A 24,004-nucleotide genomic window follows, 5' to 3' on the forward strand; every position below is an offset into this window, starting at 1 on the left:
TATTTCAGGACGTTAAGCAGTAAAATAATATATTATAAAAATGTTTATAAGATAGCAGCACACTGTAAAAACATTACAGCTAGGTACTGTTAATGGGAAGGATGAATGTAGCTTCTTAGCAGCGCAAAAAAAAAAATTAAAAAAAAAAAAAACCGAACACAATAAAATGAAAAACAAAATAGAGACCCTTAAGAATTTTCTCCATCTTTCAACCCTCAAACTACAAAACCAGGCAGAATCGGTGTATAAAATAAAGTTTTCAAGAAGCCCTGTTCTGGATTTTGCTGGTTTTCTTTTTTTCCCCCCCATAGAGAAGGCAGATATTTTAACACATAGCTTCATTACCTGTCAATTGTAACTGTGCAAAAAAAAAAAAATTATTGTTGCTCTAACCTCTTTGCCGACTGAATGCCTCCAAAGAAGTAGAGGGGCAGGGGGCGGGGATGGAGTAGTAATTCAAGTACGCTGAACACAATCTTGCTATGAAATGAACCGAAGAAAAATAAAAACAGAAACAAGCCAAAAAAAAAAAATAATGGAAAAGGGAGCAATGTTCCAGGCTGATGGGATGCCACTTTCCATGTCCAAAGGCGAAGGCTAGCGCGGTGGAAATGGTGACCCTCTAGCCATCCCAAAAATGCTAACAGAGCTTTTTAAATTTAGGCTTTGCTGAGGAATGTTGTGATGGGAATATCAGCGGAAAGGGGTGTCTCTAAATCCTGCTAAGGGCTCCCCAGAACTAGGTACCAGAGCCTGTCAGAGAGAGCCCAGAGGGGAAATAGAACCAAGCGTGGGGCAGGGACACCAGACGACGTGGGTCTGGGGTCTCCTTTCAGCACGATTTGCATAAACCATCCCATCTAATCCCTCGGGGAAACAATGTTTGAAAGTGCTTTTTCGAATGGAATGGTTTATAACAATGCTACACTGTTGACCAGACACGCCAATCAGCACCAAAAAAAAAAAAAAGTTTTTTTTTTTCCCTAATAAAGGATGCCAAGGTCACATTACTCTCTTTAACATACAAAGAGAAATGATTCCGTTCCAGATCCCACCCGAACACACGTGTTTTGGTTATGGCCCAATTACAAGATGGCCCCTTCGGGTACAAATAAGGAGGGGGGGGTGGGGGTGTCTGCGTAGAACCCAGTTTGGAAGAAGCAGCCATAAATGATAACTCAATGCAGGAAACCCAAGATCTTGGCACCTGGGTCCAACTGGCGAAATCCAACATCTTTTTTTTTTTTTTTTTTGTAGGTAGCAGCTATTGTAAACAGCAAAGGGTGTGGAATTTTGAGATGCGCCAATGTCTCTGTGTCAGTGCCTGCATTGCTTCCCATGCGTGGTGGGCAGCAAGAAAGTTGGTGCGTCTCCGTCCAAACTGGTCCAGGGGCATCGGACAGACTGATTCCTGCCCCCTCTCCCCCCCCCCCCCCCACCGCCCCCGACCTCTCCTGCTCTTGATTTCTGGTTCCTTCTGGAGTTCATTGCTTTGCAATCTCACTGTGTCATACATGACACATGCAGTTCCTTGACATTATCCTAAAAGGGATGTATGGGCTAGTTTGTGATATGAAAACAAATAATAACAACAACAGCAACAACAACAACAAAAAAAAAACAAAGAAAGCCTCCTCTAACTTGTCCCATATTGCAAGCATACATTTTTCACTAGCTACTCGCGGGTTTTCCTGTAAGCACTTGACTATTAACTGCTCGCATAAACAAGGGATTCCCTTTCTTGCTGTACTTCAAATAGGCACCAGATCACCAAATGCTTCGAACGATTCCGTTTTCTTTTTTATATAGGGCCCTTTTCTCTCACTTCTAAAAGATCTTTCAATAGGATCTACGTGGGGGAGGGGGTGGGGGGGGCAGACATTTTTTTCTTTGTTTTTTTTTCTTTTTTCTTTTTTTTTAAAGTTGCATCCTAAAAAACACACACGAAAGAACAGAAACATAACCAGAGAGGAGGAGAGAGCAGGATGGAAGGCGTCTCTCCCGCCGCCGCTGCAGGCCGGGGGCGCTCACAGGTCGATCTCCCGGACGTCCGTGGGGGTGCTGGCTTGATCCAGTTCCTCCTCCGACTTGGCCCCCTCGCCCTGGTCCTCGCGGTACTGCTGCAGGCTGTTCAGCAGCACCACCTCGATCTGCTCCTGGCAGGCCTTGAGGCAATCCTGGTGGGGAGAAGAGTCCCGGACAGCGAGGTGAGGGAGATGCCCCGGGCAGTGGGCAGTGGGAATGAACAAACGAACAAACGGGCACACACACACACACACACACACACACACACACACACACCCGGGGGCTCCGGGCAATGGGAATGAATGAACACACACTCACACCACACACACACACACACACCTGGGAGCCCCAGGAAATGGAAATGAATAAACACGCATGCGCACACACACCCCCACCACACACAAACACACCTGGAGGCCCCAGGTAATGGGAATGAACGAACACACACACACACCTGGGGGGTCTGGGCAATGGGAATGAAAACACACAAACCCCAAACACACAGACACACCTGGGGGGTCTGGACAATGGAAATGAACACACACACACCCTGAAAACACACACACACACACACACACACACACCTAGGGGCTCCAGGCAATGGGAATGAACAAACACACATGCAATGGGAATGAATAAACACACACACACACACACACCTGGGGGCCTTTTCCAACAGGAAGGAGTGGTTTCTACACACACACACACACACACACACACACACACACACACACACGGGGGCCTTTTCCAACAGGAGGAGGGAAGGAGTGGTTTCTCCACGTGGTGATGGTGCTGAGTACTTGGCCTGGGTACCACCCACTAAGCACTCAGGGAGGTGCTAAGGCAGCGGGGAAACCAGCACCTCGGCCAGCTGCCCCCGATCAAAGGCACGTGTCCACCTCACAGCCCAGGTCCTCTCATGGACATGAGCGACCCATAACCCAGGGGCACAACACAAGTGTCTTTGGGGAGTGGGGGGAAGGACAGAGTCCAGGCTGCCTGTATTGGACCAATCCTGCATCCCCCCTGGAGGCACCATCTAACCAACCAGCAACACTGCCTCGGGGAGGGCATTTGCCTTATACACGGGTTCGATTCCCAGCATCCTATAGGGTCCCCCGAGCACTGCCAGGAGTAATTCCTGAGTGCAGAGCCAGGAGGAATAACCCCGTGCATGGCTGCGGAGTGTGACCCAAAAAGCACTGCACTGTCCTCCCGTTGCATATTGTTACTGTGTTTGGCATATCGAATACCTCACGGGGAGCTTGCCAGGCTTTGCCGAGCGGGGTCGAGCGATAGCACAGCGGATAGGGCGTTTGCCTTGCACGCAGCCGACCTGGTCAGCCCAGGTTCGATTCCTCTGCCCCTCTCGGAGAGCCCGGCAAGCTACCGCAAAGCAAAGCGAAAGCAAGAAAGCAAGAAAGCGGGAGGGTCTTGACACTTTGAAGCTTTCCCACCCAAACCAGCCCCCCACCCCCACCCCACACGGCTCCACTCTGGTGCCTAGCAGCTCCAATCTTTCCAGGGGAGGGGCCAGAGATGGAGTAGGATGAAGGAGCCTGCTTGAACCTGGAAGGAAAAAGAGACGAAGGGCAGAAGGAAACTGTGCCAAGCGTAGCCATGGGCCCAGAGCGAGCGTACAGCAGGTGGGGCGCTTGCCTGGCCTGTGGCATCCCATAGAGTCCCTCCAAGCACCACCAGGAGTGATCCCCGAGCACCGCCTGGTCTGACTCACAAACTCAAGAAGAAAGCGAAGGTGGGGGTGGGAGGAAGGGGAGTGGGGATGAGGCAGGTGCCACCATTTCAGAACCTGGGGGTCTGGAGGGGGGGGGGAAGGGTCTGCAGGACTTGTAGCGTCACTTCACCAGGACTAAGGTGACCCTTTTGCCACCCCCCCCCCCCCAGCCCCAGGCCCTGCGCTTGAGGCCTGTGGCTGAGTAACTTGGCAAGCCTGCTTCCAGAACTCTCTCCCGTCTCGCCTCTCCCCTGTTCAGCCCAAGGGATGGGAAAGATCCGCCCCTCCCCAGCCTTCAGAGGCAAATCAAGGACTAGGAGACATGGGGGGGGGGGAGTGTGGCCATTTGGGGGACCCCTGCTTCCCTCTCCCGGAAGCACCAGCCTTGGGTGCTGACACACGCCCTCCCCGCCCCCACCCCCCCCCACCCTCCGTGCCCCCCGACTTCCTCCGCTGGCTGGCTCCAGCCTTGCGCACTGCAGCCCCGCGGCCGGCCGCATGAATGGGCCGACGGAACTGGGAGCAGCAGCCCCCCGTGAGTGAGCATCCCTCATTATCCCGGCCTCCCACGCCGACACAAAGGGCTGAATGAGCCCGGAGCCCCGGCCAACTCAGGCAGAGACAAGCTAGGAAACTATCTCATGCTGCCTTTCTTCCCGGGCTATTGGGTTCGTTTCCTTGCATACCCAATGAGGCCCCCCCAACCCCGGGGTGTGTGTATGTGTGTGTGTGTTGTCGGGGAAAGCGCCTCTGATTCCGCTCCCTTCTCCCCCAACCTCCCCCCCCGCCCCGCCCCACTGTGCAAGCTGGCTTTCTAGACATGGCATCTTCAGACCAGACTCCCCACCCCCCCCGACCCCCGCCACCCTGAAAAATCCCCGGACTCCGAATATGATGAGTAAGAGAGGAGTTCAAGAGTGCTTCCGGCTAAGGCTCCTCCCAAGAGCGCAGATTGGAACTGGGGGGCCCTTCAGATAGTTTGTGTCTTGCAACTGCTCATGGTTCTGTGATTATGATCAAACCCCACAACGGGGTTCCTCAGATGCCACGGTGACACCTGAACAATGTGACCGGGAGGGCTGGGATGACAGCACAGTGGTAGGGGATTTGCCTTGCACGTGGCTGACCCGGGTTCGACTCCCAGCATCCCATAGCGTCCCCCGAGCACCGCCAGGAGTCATTCCTGAGTATAGACCCAGGAGGAACCCTGTGCATTGCTGGGTGTGACCCAAAAAAAGCAAAAAAGCCAAAAAGCAAAAATAAATAAATAAAAAAGGATGCGACTGGATGTTGGCATCTTGCAATGGCCCAGGAATGACACTCCAGGTTCTCTCTATGGGGGCGTGGCCACGCAGGGCCCAGCACCTGGAGAAGCCAGACAGCCTTCATTTTTGACTTTGGTCCTCTGGGAACTGCTACCTGCCTAGCTGTGTGGCAGGCAACCCGATGACGTGCCCTGGGATAACAGCGGCTGCAGCGAATACACAAAGGTCCACGGGAGTTTTCACAAAGGCCCCGAGGGACCCCAGGATGTTAAAGGCACTTGCAGGCTGGTCTTTGTACCCCGCTCGCTCCTTCCTGCCTCTCCCCGGCGCCTCCTCTTGGCTTCCCTCCCCAAGGGAACGGGGCTGAGTCACCACTGGGGCTTGTTCAAGGGGTTCTATAGACAAGCGAGCGGTGAGATTAAGCGTTGGCATGAAACCTGACGGATGAAGAGCCCCCGGTCGTTCCTGGGGGCAGGGGGAGGTGTTTGTGGGGGGCAGAGACGGCTTCTCCAGGGAACCAGGAGGGTGGGTGAGACCCCACCCCCGTTCAAAGACACGGCCCGCATCAGAAGCTCAGAACCACCCTCCCCCTCCCCCACTCCCCACGCAGAAATGGTCTCTCTGGCTCATGCCTGCTTTTAGCAACACTTTGGAGTGGAAGGAAAAAGTCCTTAAAATATAATACCCGCTGAAATTTTATTCCCTGTCAAACTGTCGGGCGTCTCACTCAGTTTTGTCGCCGGAACGGAGCGTTCCCGGTTTATCTTGGCACCCGGGGGACCCACTGAGAACCGTTTCTCAGGAGCATGTGGGCACTGCTGGGGGTCTCTGAGCAACCCTGCCAGGAGCCGAGGGTACCCCCCGCCCCCCCGCACCGTCTACATCTGATCCCCCTCAGCCCATGGGCAGGAAAAAACCGTGCACTGGGGATGACATCCGGGCAGCATGAGCTTGGGGCCAGGGCAGAGCTGGGGTGGTCCTGGGGTCAGGGCTGGTCGGCGACATGGATTAGTAGCTCTGCCTGTACCTTCAGTGCCAGGAGGCCTTTGAGGGTCATGGCCTGGCCTGCTGAGACCCCAGGGTCTTCCAAGTGGACCCGTGTGCGTGACAGGGACGGGCTACTTAGAGCAGCGTCCCAGGACGGGGGTGGGGTGGGGGACAGTGAGGTTTGGGCCATTTTCCCGGGGTTCATCTCTGCCCCTAAGATACCACACTGCCCCACTTCCTGTCTGGGTATGAGAATCCCAAGCTGGACTTGGCCGGGGTCACTCTGCTGCCCCATGCATCTGGACTCAGCCACTAGAGTCCAGGGGCAGCCGGCCCGGCCCAGGGGTGGAGACTTAGTGTGGGGCCACTAAGCTTCTTCAGAGCACCTAGTGACATCACACGAGGCTCTAAACTGATTACTTTTTTTTTTTTTGCTTTTTGGGTCATACCCGGCTATGTACAGGGGTTACTCCTGGCTCTGAACTCAGGAATTACTCCTGGCGGTGCTCAGGGGACCCTATGGAATGCTGGGAATCGAACCCAGGTCAGCCGCGTGCAAGGCAAACGCCCTACCTGCTGTGCTATGGCTCCAGCCCCTCTAAACTGAGTTTTGGCTGCACCCAGGGGGGCATAACAGTTTATTTCACATGGGTCCACTTAGTTTTCTTTTGGTGGCGGGACACGCCCAGGGGCCCAGCTTGCTTTCACACAGCTGACCGGGGTTTAATCCCTGGTACCCCATCCATTCTCCGCAGCCCTGCCAAAGACTGAGCACAGAGCCACGAGAAAGCCGTGAGCACTGACAGTAAGTCCAAACCCCAAACCCAAAAATAAATACATAAATAAATAAATAAATAAATTTATGAGACTTCTTCCCTTTTTGGTGGCGCAGACGCCAGGATTACTCAGTGATGCTCAGGACTCACTCCTGGCTCTGTGCTCAGGGATCACTCCTGGCAGCGCTGGAGGACCATGGTGGGGGGGGGAGGGCGGAGTCAAACCCAGGTCAGCTGTGTGCAAAGCAAGTCACCTTAGCTACCACTCTCACAGCCCTAAGACCCAGCCCCTTGCGGGCCAGTCAGGGTGCAACGCTTGAAGTCTGAAGTCGGGGCTCTTGAAGGTTTCACCAGTCGGGTATACCGGTCGGGTCTCAGGAGTCCACGTGCTGGCCGGGATAGGTCCTGTCCTTGCACCCCTGACCTCTGTCTTTCCTCCCCAGCCTACCGTGTTTCATTTCAAACATGGTCCACTTGAAACTCTGGGACCCCTGGTGAGAAGGGCTGGGTGGGAGGTGGAAGGAACGACCCCCTCTAGACCGGTCACCGGTATCTGATATCTGAACAGAGTATCTGAGCGCTGTGAGGAGGGCCAGCTGCCGGCTCTGGCTGGCTTGCAAGCTTGAAGAGCAAGAGCTGCGGATGGTCACCCCATGGGTGACCCCTGCTTGCTCACAACCCGTGAGGGATGCTGGGGAGAGACGTGGGAGAAAGCTGGAGCGGGGATCAGCCAATGAGAGCTGAGAGCAGGTCTATAAATAAGCAGGGAGCGTCCTGCTGCCTCGGGGGTCAAAAGCTTGGAGCTGACGTTTCTGTCTCTGGGGGTCAGGGAAGGGGTCCTCCCTCCTAGGGGCCCCGGAGTCCTGCCTTAATAGGAGATTTGCAGAGAAGGAAGGAAGTGCTGGCCCAGATTCCCCCCTCAAGCACTCGGCGTGGTTCCTCTGGCCCCCACGCCCCCCACCCTTCCCTGGGTGCCCACAGTGAACCCTTGGCACCCCCCACAGCCCCCCCACTTTGAGAAACAATGCTCTAGGGGCCCAGAAAGTGTGACGCATCCTTGGTCCTGCGAGGTGGGGAAGCGCGCCTTTCGCATCTGGATTTGAGAACCCCCGTTTTTTGTTTTTGTTTTTTGGGTCACACCCAGCAATGCTCACGGGTTACTCCTGGCTCTGCATTCGAGAATTACTCCTGGCGGTGCTTGGGGGACCCTATGGGATGCCGGGAATCGAACCCAGGTCGGCTGCATGCAAGGCAAACAAACGCCCTACCTGCTGTGCTATCTCACTCCAGTCCTGGGAACCCCAGTTTTGAGAAGCCGGTTTTGGAGTCGGCATTTAAGAAGCTGATGTAAGATTGACTTGGGGAGGCCCTACCCTGCCCCCACTACACCAGACCCTCCCCAGGACTCCTGAGCACCTCAGAGCCCACAGCCTTCTCTCCAGTTTCCTTCCTTCCTTCCTTCCTTCCTTCCTTCCTTCCTTCCTTCCTCCCTCCCTCCCTCCCTCCCTCCCTCCCTCCCTTTTTTTGGGCTTTTTGGGTGACACCCAGCAATGCTCAGGGGTTCCTCTTGTCTCTGCACTCAGGAATCACTCCTGGCAGGGCCCTATGGGATGCCAGGGATCGAACCCAGGTCAGCCGCAAATGCCCTCCCTGCTGTCCTATTGCCCTGGGCCCTCAAGGTGCCTTTCAACCAAGGCATGGGAGGGAACAGCAAGGGAGCAAGATCAATTCGGACCCAAACTCGTTATCACCAAGGGCAACGGGACAAAGATGAGCTAGCTGGCAGGGGCGTGTTCCCTGGCTCCCGGGTGGGGACCAGGAACCAGAACCGACTTGGAGACCCTGGGTATCACCCGGGGCATTTCTTCTACAAGGTGGCAACCAACCCCTCCCGCCATCACTACCTTGACCACTGAATTCCCCTCCCCCCCAACCCCTGCCCAAGCCAGCCAGCCAGCCAGCCGCGTTGGTCCCGGGAGGAAATGGCCACCTACCACATCGGTGTTGGTGACCTTGGCCAGCAGATCGACCAGGGCATCGCCGGTGAGCGAGCTCACGTCCTCATCCTGCTGCAGCCCGCAGATGGCGGCCCCCACGCTGCCTGTGGCGATCATGGACGGCGGGTACATGGCAAACTTGAAATCTGTGGGGACAAGAGGCAGGAAGTGAGTGGGCAGCAGATCCTCAGACACGGGCGGGTGAGGGGCTAGAGAGTCGAGGGGTACCCCCCTCACTAGGACAGCCCCCATTATTGATGGGATTAAAAAAAAGAGGTGCTTGGAGCAACAGTAGTGCAATGGGTAGCGCCCTGCCTGGCATGTGGCTGACTGGATTAGCTCCTCGGTACCCCAGAGTGCTCCCGGGGCCCGGCTAGGAGTGATCCCCGAGCCCTGTTGGGGATGCCCACCACCCCAAATGGGAAGAGAGACCGGCTAGAGAGAAGTGCAGAATGAGGATGGATTTTGTGGGGCTCGAACCCCCAACGCCTCGGTCTCCGAGAGCTGCTCTGAGCAAGGATTCCTCCTAGGCCACCCGAGAGGTGGTGGCCGCCACTTTGCCATGCTGCCAGCAGGGGGCGATAGACATCCCTGCCAGCCTCAGGTCACTGGTGGTCACTGGTGATCACTGCTGCCCGCAATGACTACCGTGTTCTACCCTCGCTACGGGTCACTCCCTGCCTGGTCCACACACCATCTCCCCGCAAGCTGTCTGAGCCCTCTGAGGGTCCAGGGTGTGCTCCCGAGGTCCTGGGCTTGTCCTTCACCTCAGCACAGTCCAGCAGCGAGGGCAGCAAAAGAGGGGAGAGGAGGGACAGACAGTGACAGGCAGAGAAGGAGGCCTGGGACACACCGCACAGCCCTGGGGACCCCCCTTCTGTCCTATACAATGCTTCCTGATTACTCTGGGGCCGCACCCGGCGGTGCTCAGGGCTTACTCCTTGCTCTGTGCTCAGGGGCCCCTGCATGGACCCTCTCCAGGTCAGACCCCTGAACAGCCCGCCTGCCTGCTGTCCAATGGCTCTGGCCACACGTGCTTTCTTTTTTGCCACACCCAGCGATGCTCAGGGGTTACTCCTGGTTCATGCACTCAGAATAACTCCTGGGGGTGTTTGGGGGACTCTACGGGATGCTGGGAATCGAACGCGGGTCGGCCGCTTGCAAGGCAAACACCCTCCCTGCTGTGCTATCACTCCAGCCCCCACATGCCTTTTTTTTTGGGGGGGGGTGGTGGTTTTGGATCTCTCCAAGGGGAACTGTGGTACTGTGTGATGTCGGGTGGAGGAGGGGACCCAGGAATATGGCATGCAGAGAGTCTGCCTGGCGTGTGCTCAGACCCATGAGCACTCACCCCACAGCCCACAAGCGACCCATTCTGATCACGGGGGAGGTGTGGTTAGAATCATGGGAGACCCCTGCACCCTGCTTCCATCGCCTCAACCCCGTCCTAGGAAGACAGACTCTCTGTCTGTCTGTCTATCTGTCCGTTCCTGGCCTCTCCTTCCTGAGGCCTCAGCAGGGACCCTGGTGCATAGCCAGCCCGTGGCCCGCTAACTCCCCGCCACCCGTCTCCCTGCCCCCTGCTCTGCGGTAGGTCCCTCTCACGTGGGGTCACCAGGACAGGGTTCCCTGCCCAGTCACCTCGTTAGTTTCCCCCTGTGACATTCATGGTGCCGCCAGGGTGGTGGCCAGGAGCTGGCCCGGGGCCCTGCACAGGCTGGTGGCCTGAGCATCTGGCAGGGCGGGGCTCAGCCCTGGAGGCGCACCTCCCCCGCCCGGGTTTGTGAGCACACTGTGTGCAGAAACCAATTCCCATTTTTTTTTTAATTTTTAGCCAATTAATTAAATTCTGGAAGCCAAGGGGATTAGATGGGTGGTCTAGCAGTCCAGCCAGTACCACCCAGGCTTAGGGCCACCAGGAAGAATGAAGGGGATGGACGCCCTCCCGGAAGCGCCGTCTTCCTAACTGCCCAGAACTGGGGAACGGGAGATACATGACTCCGATCACCAGCCAGGCTAGCCAAAAGAGGTGAAACGCGCACACTCCAAAAGGTAGACTGAGGCACTCCTGAGAAGTGAGCACCCCTCCCATATCCCGTTTATCTACAAGGGGTCCCACCTGTTAACTCTCAAGGGTCAGGAAATCCATCCAGGAACCAGGAGATTGTCATTATCATTACATTTTGCTACTGTGTAACTAAATGGGACAGGATGAAAATGTCCGGAAGGAGGGGCCCGAGGGACAGTACAGCTGGGAGGGTGTTTGCCTTGCATGCGGCAGACCTGGGTCCAATCCCCCGCATCTCATCAGGTCCCCCAAGTACCGCCACAAGTAACTCCTGAGTGCAGAGCCAGGAGTATCCCCTGAGCATTGCTGGGGGTGACCCCAAAGACAAAAAAAATAAAATAAAATAAAATCCCAGAACTTCAATTAAAATGGAAAAAAAAATGTCAGGAAGAAGCCTGCAGTTAATTTAGTTGTAGGAAAAGTGTGTGTGTGTGTGTGTGTGTGTGTGTGTGTGTGTGTGTGTGTGTGTGTCTGGGGGAAGAAAGGACACACAAACACCCAGTGGTGCTCAGGGCTTATTCCTGGCTCTGCACTCAGTGATTGGTCCTGGTGGGGATCAAGTAGTGAGGAACTGGAGCCTCGAACCCTGGTCAGCTGCATGCAAGGCTGTCCCTCCCTCCCAGCCCCAGTGTGAGGGACTCCTGGATCCCTTTGACGCACCTGGACCCCACAGCCTGAGTGGCAGCAGACCGAGGGCATCCGCCCATCGCATTCAGCAGAGGAAACTAGAGACGGGACTGCCTGCTCTCACAGGCTTTCAGGCGGGGTTCCTGGGGACACGGGGTAACCCTCTCCTGCTGCCCGGGAGTCACAAGGTCCCTGCTAGGGGCGAGGAGGGGGCTGCCCACCATCAGGGGCTGCCCCAGGGACAGCCCCTCCCCAGGGGAAACAGCCCCGAAGGCAACACTGCGGCAAACTCAAAGGGGATGTGTTTGTTTCTGGTGCTGAGTCAACCTGCCCCTCCGGCAGACCGAGGGGAATTCCACACACTCCAGCAGCTCTTGAGAGGGAGTGAGAGGATGACTTATAGCCTCGTGCACTTGTGCCCACCGCAAGGACCCTACCCAAGTGCACCCGGCCGTGAGGAGGCATCGCAGGCTGGGGGGTTTCCTCTCACACGTGGGCGAAACGGGAGACACTTTGCACACGCATCAGAGGCAACTTTAGGGTTGGCTCCACAGGCTGGAGCATCTGCTTTGCATGCAGAAGGCCTCCCAGCATTCGGTGCCCTGCCCCCACCCCACTGTAAGACGCCCCGAGCTATGCCAGGAGTTATCTCTGAACCCCAGGAAGCTGGAAGCAGATGTGATCCCAACAGCTGCCCTTGAAAAAAGGGAATATACATATGTATATATGTGTGTGTATATACACACACACAGTGTATATATGTATGTATATATGTATATATGTATATATGTATGTATATATGTATGCATGTATATATGTATACACACACTATATATACATAAGCAACTAAGATGTATGGAACAAAAATCCCTCAAAAAAGCTTCTAGGTCTCCTGTTCCCAACTTCCACCATACTCTTTCTTTTTTGGCTTTTTGGGTCACGCCCGGTGATGCTCAGGGGTTTACTCCTGGCTCTGCACTAAGGAATTACTCGGTACTCGGGGGACCCTAGGGGATGCCAGGGATCGAACCTGGGTCAGTCACATGCAAGGCAAAAAGGCCCTACATGCTGTGCTATCACTGCAGCCCCCATCACGCTCTTGTGTGGAGTGAAATGTCACAGCTTGTGTTTTTGTGTGTCAGTTGCTCGCTGGGGGTGGGGGGATGGGAATTGGTGATTTCCCGAGTACCCCACAGTGCAGAGATCACAAACTGTCTTCCTCCCCGCTCCAGGTTTGCATGGATATTTCTCCCCCAAAGACCCCATTCAGAACACAGTCACTCCTGTTGTTCTGAATGGAGTGGGTGCCCACCAGTCACTTCTCCAGAAACTTCCCCGAGGGATGGAGCACTGTCTTCAAGGGCAGAGGAGACCTTGGGGACCACTCACCCAGGTCATGGGAGGAGCCAAGAACTCCCAATTACAGGAAGGGGGGCAGGTGGGCGCCTGATCCCCACCCCCACCACCTCTGGGCAAAGACAGGCAAGAGACCCTCTTTTCTGAGCCTCATTCAATTCACCCCCAGTTCAGAGGGATCTCCTGATGCCCCCTCAGTGCACAGTACCACCAGCTCCATTGTCACTATGGCCAAAAACCCTGGCTCTGTGCTCAGGGATGACTCTTAGTGGGACTCAGGGGGACCCTAGCAATAGCGGGGACTGAACCTGGGTTGGCGCATGCAAGACCAGCACCTTCTCCCACTGTTCTACCTCTCCAGCTTAGCCCCACTGGAACTTTCTGTGGGACTCTGGGACTCCCAGGTGGTCTGTTCGGCATGGGCAGGCAGAGCTGCACCTTGTGCCCATCCCGAAACCTGCTGGTTTGTCGGGGAGTGGTAGGCTGGGGGGTATCACAGGAAAAGGAAAAGGGCCCCCCCATCGTTCTAGGTAAGAAGCTCTCTACGGCCCTGCCGTACTCTTAGTTTCCACCCGGCCTGTTTGAGACAGAGTTGACAAGGGGCAGAGCCCACCTTCTGGAAGCTGGACACAGCCTCCCTTCCTCCCGGGCACAGGCAGCGGAGGGGGACCCCGGAGGGCTCTCTGGCCGGGTGATGTTCACTCCCCTGGAAGGCAGTGATGGAAGATGCACTTGGAGGTGGACATCGTCTCTGAAAATGGCAGTCGGCACAGAAGAAAGAGCCCCGGGGTGTCCAAGAGATGGGGACCAGTCCTGGCCACGCCCTGGGCCCTACACAAACAGTTCCCAGTTCTGGACCAAACAGATTTTCAGACGAGATCTGGCGCTTTCAGGGGGCTGGAGAGATAGCACAGCGGGTAGGGGGTTTGCCTTGCACATGGCCAACCCGGGTTCGATTCCCAGCATCCCAAATGGTCCCCTGAGCACCGCCAGGAGTAACTCCTGAGTGCAGAGCCAGGAGTAACCCCTGTGCATCGCCGGGTGTGACCCAAAAAGCAAAAAAAAAAAAAACAAAACCAGATTTTCAACCCGGGTTTCCCAAGGTGCAGTTTAAGGCGGGATTGCTTTGCTCTTGTCCACCACTAGGGGGCGAGATCCTGGTGCCCAGGTCAAAAAGAAGGAGTCCCCAGCTGGGACTTAACCCCCATCCTGCCAGGCACATCTGTGAAATCAGCCAGGACCTCACTCTCGTCCCCACCCTTTGCAGGCCCTGCTGGGGTGATGTCAACTGGTAGGGGAGAGGATTGGGAAGGGGGGAGGAAGGGAGCCCTTCTGGTCCCCCAGCCCTCCTTCATCTTATAGTCAGAGGGGGCCTGACAGAGTCCCCTAAAGGCACCCCCCACTTGTCTCCAGGGGAACACTCAAAATAGAGCTCCACAGCCTCTCAGCTGGACAGTGGCTTCTCAGCTGGTGATTGCACAGTGTGCGTGCGTGCGTGTGCGTGTGCGTGCGTGTGTGTGTTCAATTCTGGCTTCCTGGCAACCACCTACAGAACCTTCATATCCAAGCAAGGGCCAAACCTCTCTCCCAGGATGAAATGTGGGGAAAACGCTTTTGTGGAATATAAAGTAACTATTTATAATAGAGAAAAACACCCAAACACCCAAGGATAGTAAAGATAAAGTCCAGGAGGGTGGCCCCCAGGGCTTGGAAGCCGATTTCATTGCTGGGGGAGAAGGCAGGTGGGATGGAGAAGAGACCACTAAGCAAATGATAGTTGGAGGGACCGCTCAGGATGGGACATGCATGATGAAAGCAGGCTATGGACCAAACATGATGGCTGCTTAGTGCCTATGTTGCAAACCATAACACCCAAAAGGAGAGAGAGAGAGAGAGAGTTAGAGGGAATGTGTCTGCCACAGAGGAAGGGGTTGGAAAGGAATGGGGGTGGTGGGAGGGACACTGGAACCATTGGTGGTGGAGAATGGGCACTGGTGGAGGGATGCGTACTCCAACATTGTTTGACTGAAACGTAATAACGAGAATTTGTAAGTCTGTAACTGCACCTCACTAGGATTCATTAAAATAAAAAAAAATGTGGGGAAGTGTCTTTACGTAAAGGGAGGGGGCAGGGTTGTTCCATCCTTGCTGGATCTCAGGCCCAGGGAGTCTCAGGGTGGGGGCCGTTTCGTGCATCACCTGGAGGGGGGAGGGGTGTCTGCAGCCACGGGGAGGAAGGGGAAGTGCTCCTCCTCGCCAAGCTCCGACTCAATGCCATTGGCTATTCTGGAACCATCTGCCAAGGGGTCATGGACAAGATCCCCCTCCCCGCCAACGCTGGGATGCAAGTCTCTGCCTCCTCTATCCTTCCTTGTCTGCAGAGCTGGGGGGTCCCACCCTCAGAGCCACAGCCCCTGGTGTAAGCACTGTAGAGGCGCAGTTCATTTCCTCAGCTCCCGAAACTCCAGGGGAGGGAGGGTCAGGAGGGGTGGTCTCAGGGAGGCTCCACTCCAGACCCCACACACCAAGGATGGGTTGGGAAAGGGGTACCAGGCAGCAGTCTGCCCCCAGGAGCCTTTGTGGGCCGGGCAGGGAGAGGAAGGGGACACCCCTCCATCTGCTCCTTCCGGAGAGCTCTCCGGAGTCCCCCAAACTCTTCTGGTTTGGTCCATGTATGCAGGTTCCCAGCATGCACGGTGCACGCACATACACCCACGCACACACCACGCACACTGCCCCCCCCCAAAAACACCCAGAGACATACACCCAGGCACACACACATTCAGTCAAATACGCACCCAGGTATGTATGCACACAGGTGCACCCCCGGGCACCTGCACCTCTCATTCACATCTGCTCACTGGAGCAGCTGGTCACTAGCTCCTGCCGTGGGGTCGGGGACTCCTCCAGGCTCCCCAGCAGGACAGGGGGGCGGGGGGAGCGGGGGACTTTGGGGAGGGGGCGGGGCGGGAGGAGTCCCCAGCAAGCGCGGCTCCTCCCTGCTGCGCAGCGCCACCTGGTGGTGGTTCTAGGACTGGCCACTCTGGGAAACGCCAGCCGGGCAGGCAAAGAAACGCCCCTGGAGGGGCCCGGGAGCAGGGGGGTGGGGGGGCGGTCCCCCCGAGGCGCTGGCGCCAGCCCACAGCTCACGCAGACTTCCTCTGCAGCCCCGCCTGGACCTCGGTCCTCAGTCTCAGGATCCCAGCTCCCTACTCTGGCCCCAAAGTTGGCAGTCACTCCAGGGATCTGGGCTAGAAGGCCGCTGCCCCTTCCTGTGAGGCCGGGAGCGGGAAGGGGGGAGGGGTCGGACCCCAGAAGATGGGGTGGGGGTTAGCGAGCCAGGCCAAGTGGAAATCTGCCTCTCAAGCCCTGGGCAAGCTTGGGGTGGGGTGGGGTGGGGTGGGGGGTGAGCTGTCCACAGGCCCGAGAGGAAGGGCAGTTAGCTAGTGACCAGGGGCTGCCCAGGGACTGTCCGCTGCCCGGAAGCAGAGGATCCGTTACTGCCTAAAAAGTAGCAGGAATGCCCAGGGTCTCTGGGGTAGGGACCCCCCCTCCCTCCCAACTAGGCTGCAGTAAGGTTGACTCAAGGCTGTCCAGGGTCCCTGGTGTTGTTGGCTGACAGCTGGGCTAACGGACCGGGCAGGGCCAGGAGGATTCTAACCCCCCCCCCCACACACACACACACATTGGGTCGTCCTGCATGTATGGCTCCGTAGAGCACCAGGTGTCCTCACTTCTCTTCCCCACCACCCCAAAAAGCTGCTGGCAGGATCGTACCCACTGGTCAGAAAGGTAAGGCGGTCTGGCCCAGGTCACCCAGGCCGAGAGGTTAGCCAAGGTCACCCAGGGTGAGGGTCTGAACTTTTGACTGTGAGCACAGCCTGAGAACCATTGCATCTGGACCCACTCAAGAAGGTCACGGTGAAACGAGTCCTGACAGTCCTCCCCACCAAAACATAATGTCCATCTGGCTTACTGGAGCTGACCCCCTCAGTGACCTTGGCGGCAGGGCAAAAGGATCTGCAGGGGCGGTCTGTTGGAGCACGGACCCCGGAGACCTGGGAGGGCGACGACCCTTCCCTCCTGACTGTCCAGGGGAAGTTTCCCTCAAAGTGGCCCCCCAGGGGTGAAAGCGGCCAAGACAGGGTCAAAAGGCTCGCGGGGCAGTAACTATGTAGCAACCGGGGTCTGCGCTTGGCAGGTGGAGCTTTGCAGAGTCTCTGGGGGTCCTGACGCTGGGAGCCCCAGATTTACCCCCCCCCCCCCCCCCCCCCCCGCCCACAGCCAGAGGGTCGGCTCTGGAGCATAAGGTCACAGGGTCAAAGGATTTCTTTGGTCCAGTCTGTTCATCCTGATAGAGGGCCCTTAAACCAGTTGCTCCCCCCTCCCCTTGAAATTTCCTCTTGGGTTTATCCCCATGACATCCTTTGCTTCCGCATGAGATCTTTTTTTTTTCCGCTTTTGGGTCACACCCCCCAGCGATGCACAGGCACAGGGGTTGCTCCTGGCTCATGCACTCAGGAATTCCTCCTGACGGTGCTCAGGGGGACCCTATGCAATGCTGGGAACCGAACCTGGGTCCGCGGGCGTGCAAGGCCAACGCCCTCCCTGCTGTGCTATCGCTCCAGCGCCCCCCATGAGAAACCTTAAAACCCCAGCAGAGAGCCGGTGCAGAATCTTCCCACGAAACACGAGACCCAAGGATATTGGCGCATGCTGCACTCTCCCGACCACCACGACGCCCCCCACTCCCAGCAGCCACGCGTGAGTCCTGTCTGCAGTGGAAAATGAACGATTCTAGCCCAGCCCAGGAATCCATCGAAGCCTCGGCCCGAGAAGCGGGCCCACCCACCGCTTCCCCTGGGAGTTGCCGCCCCTCCCCTCGCTCCGCCCCGCCCGGCCGCCCCCTGCCCGCTCCTACCGGTGGCGCACAGCGCGATGAAGGTCTGGGCGTGCTTGCGGATCAGCGGCAGCTTGTCGTTGGGCTGCGGCAGCTTGCGCAGAATGTGCTCGATGAAGTCGTGGGGGGTGACGGCGGCCAGGTTCCACTTCAATTTGCCCAACACCACCAGCTCCCACTCCTGGGCGGGGTAGAGGAAGAAGGGGAGCCAATCAGGGTCGGGGGCCAAGCTCCACGCGCGGACGCACGCCCACTCACTGGCCCCCCCGCGTGACCCCTAGTGGTGCTCGGGGACCACGCCTGTGCCAGATCTGGGGGGCGGGGAACGGGTAGTCTGGGGTGCCAGGGAATCAGAAGGGCTTCCCGGCTGTTTACCCAGTCACTGGATTTGAATGATCCACCCACCCACCCGCCACAGGGCCATTTGTCCCAGCGCCCCTAAAGCTGTGAAGCTGCTGATGGCCCTCTCTTTGGCCCCACTGAAGATCATGAGGCCTGAGGCCTGCTGCCAAGAATTCATTTTCTTCTAGTTCTTTTTCCCTCCGGAGCAGTTTTTTGGGGGGAGAGTGGGGGGGGGGGTGCTCGAAGGGCCATGCCTGGGAGCTAGTGCTCGGGCCTGTTGACGTGGGGCTGCTGGGACCTGGGTGGGCTTCCAGACACTGGGCATGCGTCCTCGGAGTCCTCTCGGAGGCCCTCAGTGGTATTCCATTTCCTCTCCAAGTCCCGTTTTTTTCTCCCCCTCCCAGGCCTGACTTGGGGGCAGAACACCCTGAAAGCTGAATCTGACATCTGGGCCAGGTCACGGCGGCCCTTGGGAAATAATTCACTGGTTCTGTCTTTAGCCCAGCATGAAGTGTTCTTTTCTGTTTTTTTTTATCTTGGTAGAAAAAAATGATGCATACCAGATACAGCTCGAATAAGGGTGCCTGACCCAATTCCACAGCCAGCATGGGGTGGGTGCCCCGAGGGGCTGCTTTTCTCGGCTGTTTTGAAATTTCCCCTGGCATGTAGTGCAGGAGACTTGGGGAAGGGCCCCAGCACCACCAGGGCCTTGGCACCCTGTGTCTCTTGGGTGTTAGTCACTGACGCATCTGGAGGGGAACCAGGAAGGGGCTTATCCAGGGTCATGGAGTCCTCAGGTCTGATGTAGGGAGGGGACCAGGGCACATCCCTCCCCTTTGAGCATCTCATTTCTCCCTCTTTGGGTTTTTGGGGGAGGAAACATAGCCATTATCGATGAACCCTTGGGGCTGGCTTGCCGATGGCTTCCACCCATTCATGTCACCCAAGCGCCCCTGTTGGCTTCATCTTCTCCAGGGAGCACAGAGCCAGGGTTATGTAGCGAGAGCTGCTGTGAGGCCTAGCTGCTCCCCCTTCCCTTCCCTTCCCCTCCCCTCCCGGGGGACCCATTTTCTCCCATTGGTGAAATCCAGCTCCCAACTTCTGGATGAGATAAGGTATGGGTAATTAATTGGCAGGCTTGCTTAAAGCAATCAATATTCACTTGCATGGAAAACTTGAGTGGGTCCCGAGGAATTCCTCAGCCCATCCTCAAGTTCCAACAGAATGAACCAAAGGCAAGATGATCTTGTGTGTATATGGAGTCTCCCGTGTGAAGAACAGAGGAAGTGGTTCCCATGTCGAACGTCTAGTTTGTTTTCCTTCTTTTACCTTCTGTAAAGTCACCTCTGCAGGGCCGGGCCCAAAGGAAGATCCAACAGCAGGAAAGGTGCTTGATTTGCAAGTGGCCGCCTGGGTTTGATCAATCCCCCAGCACCCCACATGGTACCCCGAGCTCTGCCAGGAATGATCTCTGGGTGCAGAGCCATTAGTCAGCCCTGAGCACCACCGGGTGGGGCCCAAATCAAAAAAAAAAAAAAGAAAGAAAACCCAGCAATATACTACAATTTACAATTGCCTTTTGAAAAGTTGGAGTTAAAAAAAAAAAAAAAACCTTGATAGGTTTTAAGAAAAAAAAAAGTCTTGAAATTCCAGCCCTTCCTTCTTATTGGGTGCATGTGAATAAGAAACACTGGTCTTGCAGCCTTTTGAAGGAAGCAGATCTTCCAGAAAAAAGCACCTTTCCGGGCCTCTGGGACCAAACCCCAAGCTGCTCAAATCTGGCAGCGGTTCAAAGGTGAAGTCATTCATGCCCCTGGCCGCATTCTCCAAGGCCGCTCGCGCTTGCACATGTCTGCCACTAGGTGGCGGCACAGCCCCAGAAAGGAAGGCCTCGCACAAAGGGCTCAGTCTGGGCCGCCCGTCAGAGCCCCGCGGACTGGGGCCGGCCTTGCCAGTAAAGGAGGGGGAGGGAGCGGAAAGAGGGGGGCCCCCTTGTGCAGACCGCGGAGGGTGGGCCTCGGAGCAATCTAGCAGCCCCGCGCTGTGCGCCACATGGACGTCTTAAAGGAGTGCAGGCTGGGTGGGAAAGGGGTGGAGGGCAGACGGCAGAGAGGACCAACCATCCTCGCAGCGGCTGGCACTCCTGCCTTTGTAGAGGGACCCCAGCCCCAATCTCAGAGTCCTCCAACCACTGGCTCTTTTGCAAAGGTCTGGGAACTGATTGCTCTATCTATCGTTTTTTCAGATGTGCAGGCATCTCGAGACGCTCTATCACGAACTTGGGGTTTGGGGCTTCTGAGACCACAAGCCCTGGTGAAGCAAAGTGGAGCTTTTTCTCAGAATTTGGCAACTGAAAAATTTGGGGGGGTTGAGTCATACATGATGTCACTGTGTTTCATGTCTCTGGACACGGGAGCGCGTGCGAGCGCCGGCACACACACACAAACACACACACACACACACACACACACACATCCATCTCTTCTACTCATCTCGGTGAACGTCCTATTCATGAATGTGGCATCTCACCGGGCAGAAGTCTCTGATGTGAAAGGGTTAACTCCCCCAAAGTGTGAATGTTCCCAATGGTTCCCCCCCCAAAGTGTGAATCTTCCCAGTGGTTGTGGTGATCCTGCAGCCCCCAGATTTTTTTTGCAGGGGATGCACTGACCAGAAGAGAGAGAGAGAGAGAGAGAAGGAAGGGGGTTGGGCACTGTCATTACCAGCAGCTCCTGTGGCTTGATGGAGTTGTCGGTGTAAATGCACAACTTTTCAGCTGTCAGTGGGATGGTCTCCTTGAGCTTGGAGGCCAGAAACATGCAGACGGCCCCCAACAGCTGCAGGTGAGTCTTAGGGGTGGGGACCCCCGCCAGGAAGCGATCCAGGTAATTCATGGCCAAAGAGAAGACCTCTTCCTCACACTTCTGCTCTTCGCAGACCTGTACAACAGAGGGGTGGGGGTGGGAAAGGGGTTGGGGTGCGGAGAGAAAATAGTTATCAAGGGAAAAGTGGGGGGAAATGCGTCCTTTCTGGAAGGAGTCAACTGTTATTTAATTCGGGGGAGGGAGGAGAGTCAAGAATGAAGCCCCGGAAACAGTTCATTCCAGCGGGGCTCTGACCTAGGTGTCTTTTTTTTTTTTAAAGTATTCTTTGGGGGAAAAAAAAATAAAAAGGTGAACTAAAGATGCCTAAAGGAGCGGCTGGGGGTCCCAGAAAGGCGCGCGCAGACGCCCGCAGCCCCGCCGCGCCGCTCTTGGCTCGGCGCTTCTGCGCTGGCCCCAACTCACTCACTCTCTTTTTCGGATTTCGTCATCTTTTCAAAAAATCAATAAAAATATTCTGGACGCTCCGCGGGTGTCCTTCTTGGTGCCGTTCGAACCCTCAGACCCTGCTCTCTCATTCCCGACAATTGGAAAAATTGTGCGGGGGGTTCCTGGCGGCCCAGGCGCCGCTTTTGGAGGGGTGGGTGGGGAGCGGCGGGGCAGAGGGGGGAGGGTGGGGTGGAGGAGGAGCGCCGCCGCGGCGGCCGCAGGAGTCGGAGCAGGGAAGGGGGGGGACGGCTTCAAAAATTAATTAAAAATCAAGGAAATACCCTAGAAAAGACTTTTCGGCGTGAAAACCCCCAAGAGGAGCCAGGCTTCCCGAAACGCAGGTTCCGGGGCCCGGAAAGGTCTGCGTCTGGGTCCCCCGGGGCCCTGGACTCCCCGGGGGAAACTTGGAGAGGTGAGCGCCGGGCAGGCGAGTCGGCGGCGGTGGCGGCCCACAAGGGCAGCGATCGGGGAGCGTGGCGGGCACTGGGGGGAACAATGGGGCGCGGGGAGCCCCCAGGAGGAGTCCTGGGGGGCCGCCACCCGTTTTAGGGGCGCCTGATCTCCTCCCCCCTCCCCTGCTCCCCCTCCACCCGCGCCTCCCCCACCCAAATCTCCGCACCCGGGCAAACGGGAGCGGCTAACTGTAAGTAGCCCGCACTTGGTGGGCGCGGGGGACCAGGCCGCCGTTCTGAGCGGGGTTAGGGGGGCGCACGGGGTGCCCAGGGGCGTGGGGGCACGTTTCTGCAGCGCTCCCAAGTCGAGTTTTGCAAAGCAACATGGCGAAACCACGGCAGGTCGCGAGCGGTGCCTACGTGGGCACACGCCGCCGCGCACAGAGCCGCAGCCGGGGCAAAGACGGGGTCCTCTTAGGGTGCCCCGAAAACACACGCTTCTGGGCTGTAACTTCCGGGGCGCCTGAATTTCCCCGTCCTCCCCCCTCTCTCCTCCCCCCCCACTTCCCTTCTCCTCCCCCTTCCAAGTGCCAACGCGGAGTCGCGACCACATGTGGGAACCTGAGTCCAGCGCGCATTTGCTTGAGGCCCATTTGGGGAGGGGGGGGCGCTGCTTTTAAAAAAAAATTAAAAAAAAAACTTTGCTCCCACTTTCAAACTCTTACTCCCTTCCCCTTGCACCGAAAGCTCCCCGGGCTTCTGCAAAGGCAGGTCCGGATTTGGAGGGGGGGTGGGGGGGTGGGAGAGGCACGCGCGGCCCGGGATGCTCCCCCACCCCCACCCCGCCCCGGGACAGTCGCGTCGCGCCAGATCACCACCCCCCACCCCCCCACCCCTCCCCTAGGGAATCTTGCATCCTGCAAGGCTCGGAGCCGAGCCACGCGTTCCCCACCCCCCCACACTCCCCACCAAAGGGCGCGGGGTCACCTCGCGCGCCCAGGAACGGGGGAAAGGCGCGCGCGCGCGCGGAGTTTGGGGAGCCCCTCTGCGTGGCGGGGCGGGCGCGCGCGGGACTCGGGGCGCGGGACGCGGTGGGGGGGAACGCAGACTTACCTCCAGCATCCAGGTGGCCACCATCCTGCGCATGTAGGGCTGGATGTCCTTCTGCACGCACTTGAAGTAGGAGCACTGAGGCAGGTAGCGCTCCTCGACGGTGAGCAGGTTCTGCAGGACGCGGTCGTCCTGCAGCAGGGTGGCGTCCCGCACGGCCCTGCGGACCGGGTCCACCTCGCAGCACAGCAACTCCATGGCCAGCCGCTGCCCACGCGCTCCCCTCCGCACTGGAAAAAGTTGGGGGTTTTTTGGGGGGGAGGGAGGAGAAGGGAGAAAGGGAGAGAGGGTTCTCCCTCAGCTCCTCTGGCTAATTGGGGATGGGGGAGGGCGCGGTGGGGTGAAGTTGAAGGGCAGAGAGAGAAGTGGAGGAAAAGAGGAGGGAAGGGTTGGGCGGCGGAGGCGAAGAGCCGCAGAGGCTCCGAACTCTCCGGCCCTCCCCTGCGAACTGGGCTCGCTCCCGACTCGCGCGGAGCTGGGCTCTGCGAGGCAGTGACGCAAACCGGCTGGGCAGTTCTCCTCCCTTGCAGCCTCCCTCCCCTCTCGGGTTCCTCCTCCCGCCCCTCCCCTCCTTTCAATCTCGCCCTCCTTTCCCCCTCTCGTTATTAAGGAGTACAGCAGCTGGCCCGACCCAACTTCAAACGCGGCCCCCCGCCCCCCTCCACCCTGCTCCCTAGCTCGCCGAGGCCCGGGTCTGGGGGCGCGCGGGGCGGCGCGCGGTGGGTGGGGGGGTCGGGGGGGGGGGAAGAGACTCCCGTTTATTCGCTCTTCATTTCGTCCCTTCGGTATCAGAGCCAAGAGGACACTCTTGGGCCCCTACAAAACGGGGTTGGACACTCCTGGTCCAACTAGTTTAAGATGAAGCCGGGGGGGAGGGGGGGTGAGCGCAATTTGGAAAAAAAAGTCCTAGACGTGATTTTTAAAAAAAGTGATATATATTAAAAAAAAAAAAAGCAATCTCTTCATACCCAGAGATACAGGCTGTGCCCCCCGATCTGTGTGTCTCTGATCCTTTCCAAGTTACTTCCCAAAACGTGGCCCCCGCTCCCCTCGCCGCCCCCCTCTGTGGGCGCCCATGTGCGCGGAGGCGAAGACGGGGAAGGGGTGGGTAAT

The 24,004-nt window shown here is 57.3% G+C and overlaps 1 protein-coding gene across 1 annotated transcript; it reads right to left on the reverse strand.

Moving 5' to 3' along the window:
- Positions 1–1,472: 1,472 nt before the first annotated feature.
- Positions 1,473–23,338, reverse strand: CCND2 (cyclin D2). The gene is made up of 5 exons (XM_056109028.1): positions 22,895–23,338; positions 20,802–21,017; positions 17,758–17,917; positions 8,783–8,931; positions 1,473–2,177 (listed from the first exon to the last, which is right to left on the reverse strand). Exons 1-5 carry the CDS (start codon positions 23,087–23,089, stop codon positions 2,028–2,030), a joined length of 870 nt encoding a protein of 289 aa, XP_055965003.1. The 5' UTR covers positions 23,090–23,338; the 3' UTR covers positions 1,473–2,027.
- Between the last annotated feature and the right edge of the window lie 666 nt (positions 23,339–24,004).

Source organism: Sorex fumeus, unplaced genomic scaffold (genome assembly GCF_029834395.1).
Source record: "Sorex fumeus unplaced genomic scaffold, SorFum_2.1 ptg000261l, whole genome shotgun sequence".
Lineage (NCBI taxonomy): Eukaryota > Metazoa > Chordata > Mammalia > Eulipotyphla > Soricidae > Sorex > Sorex fumeus.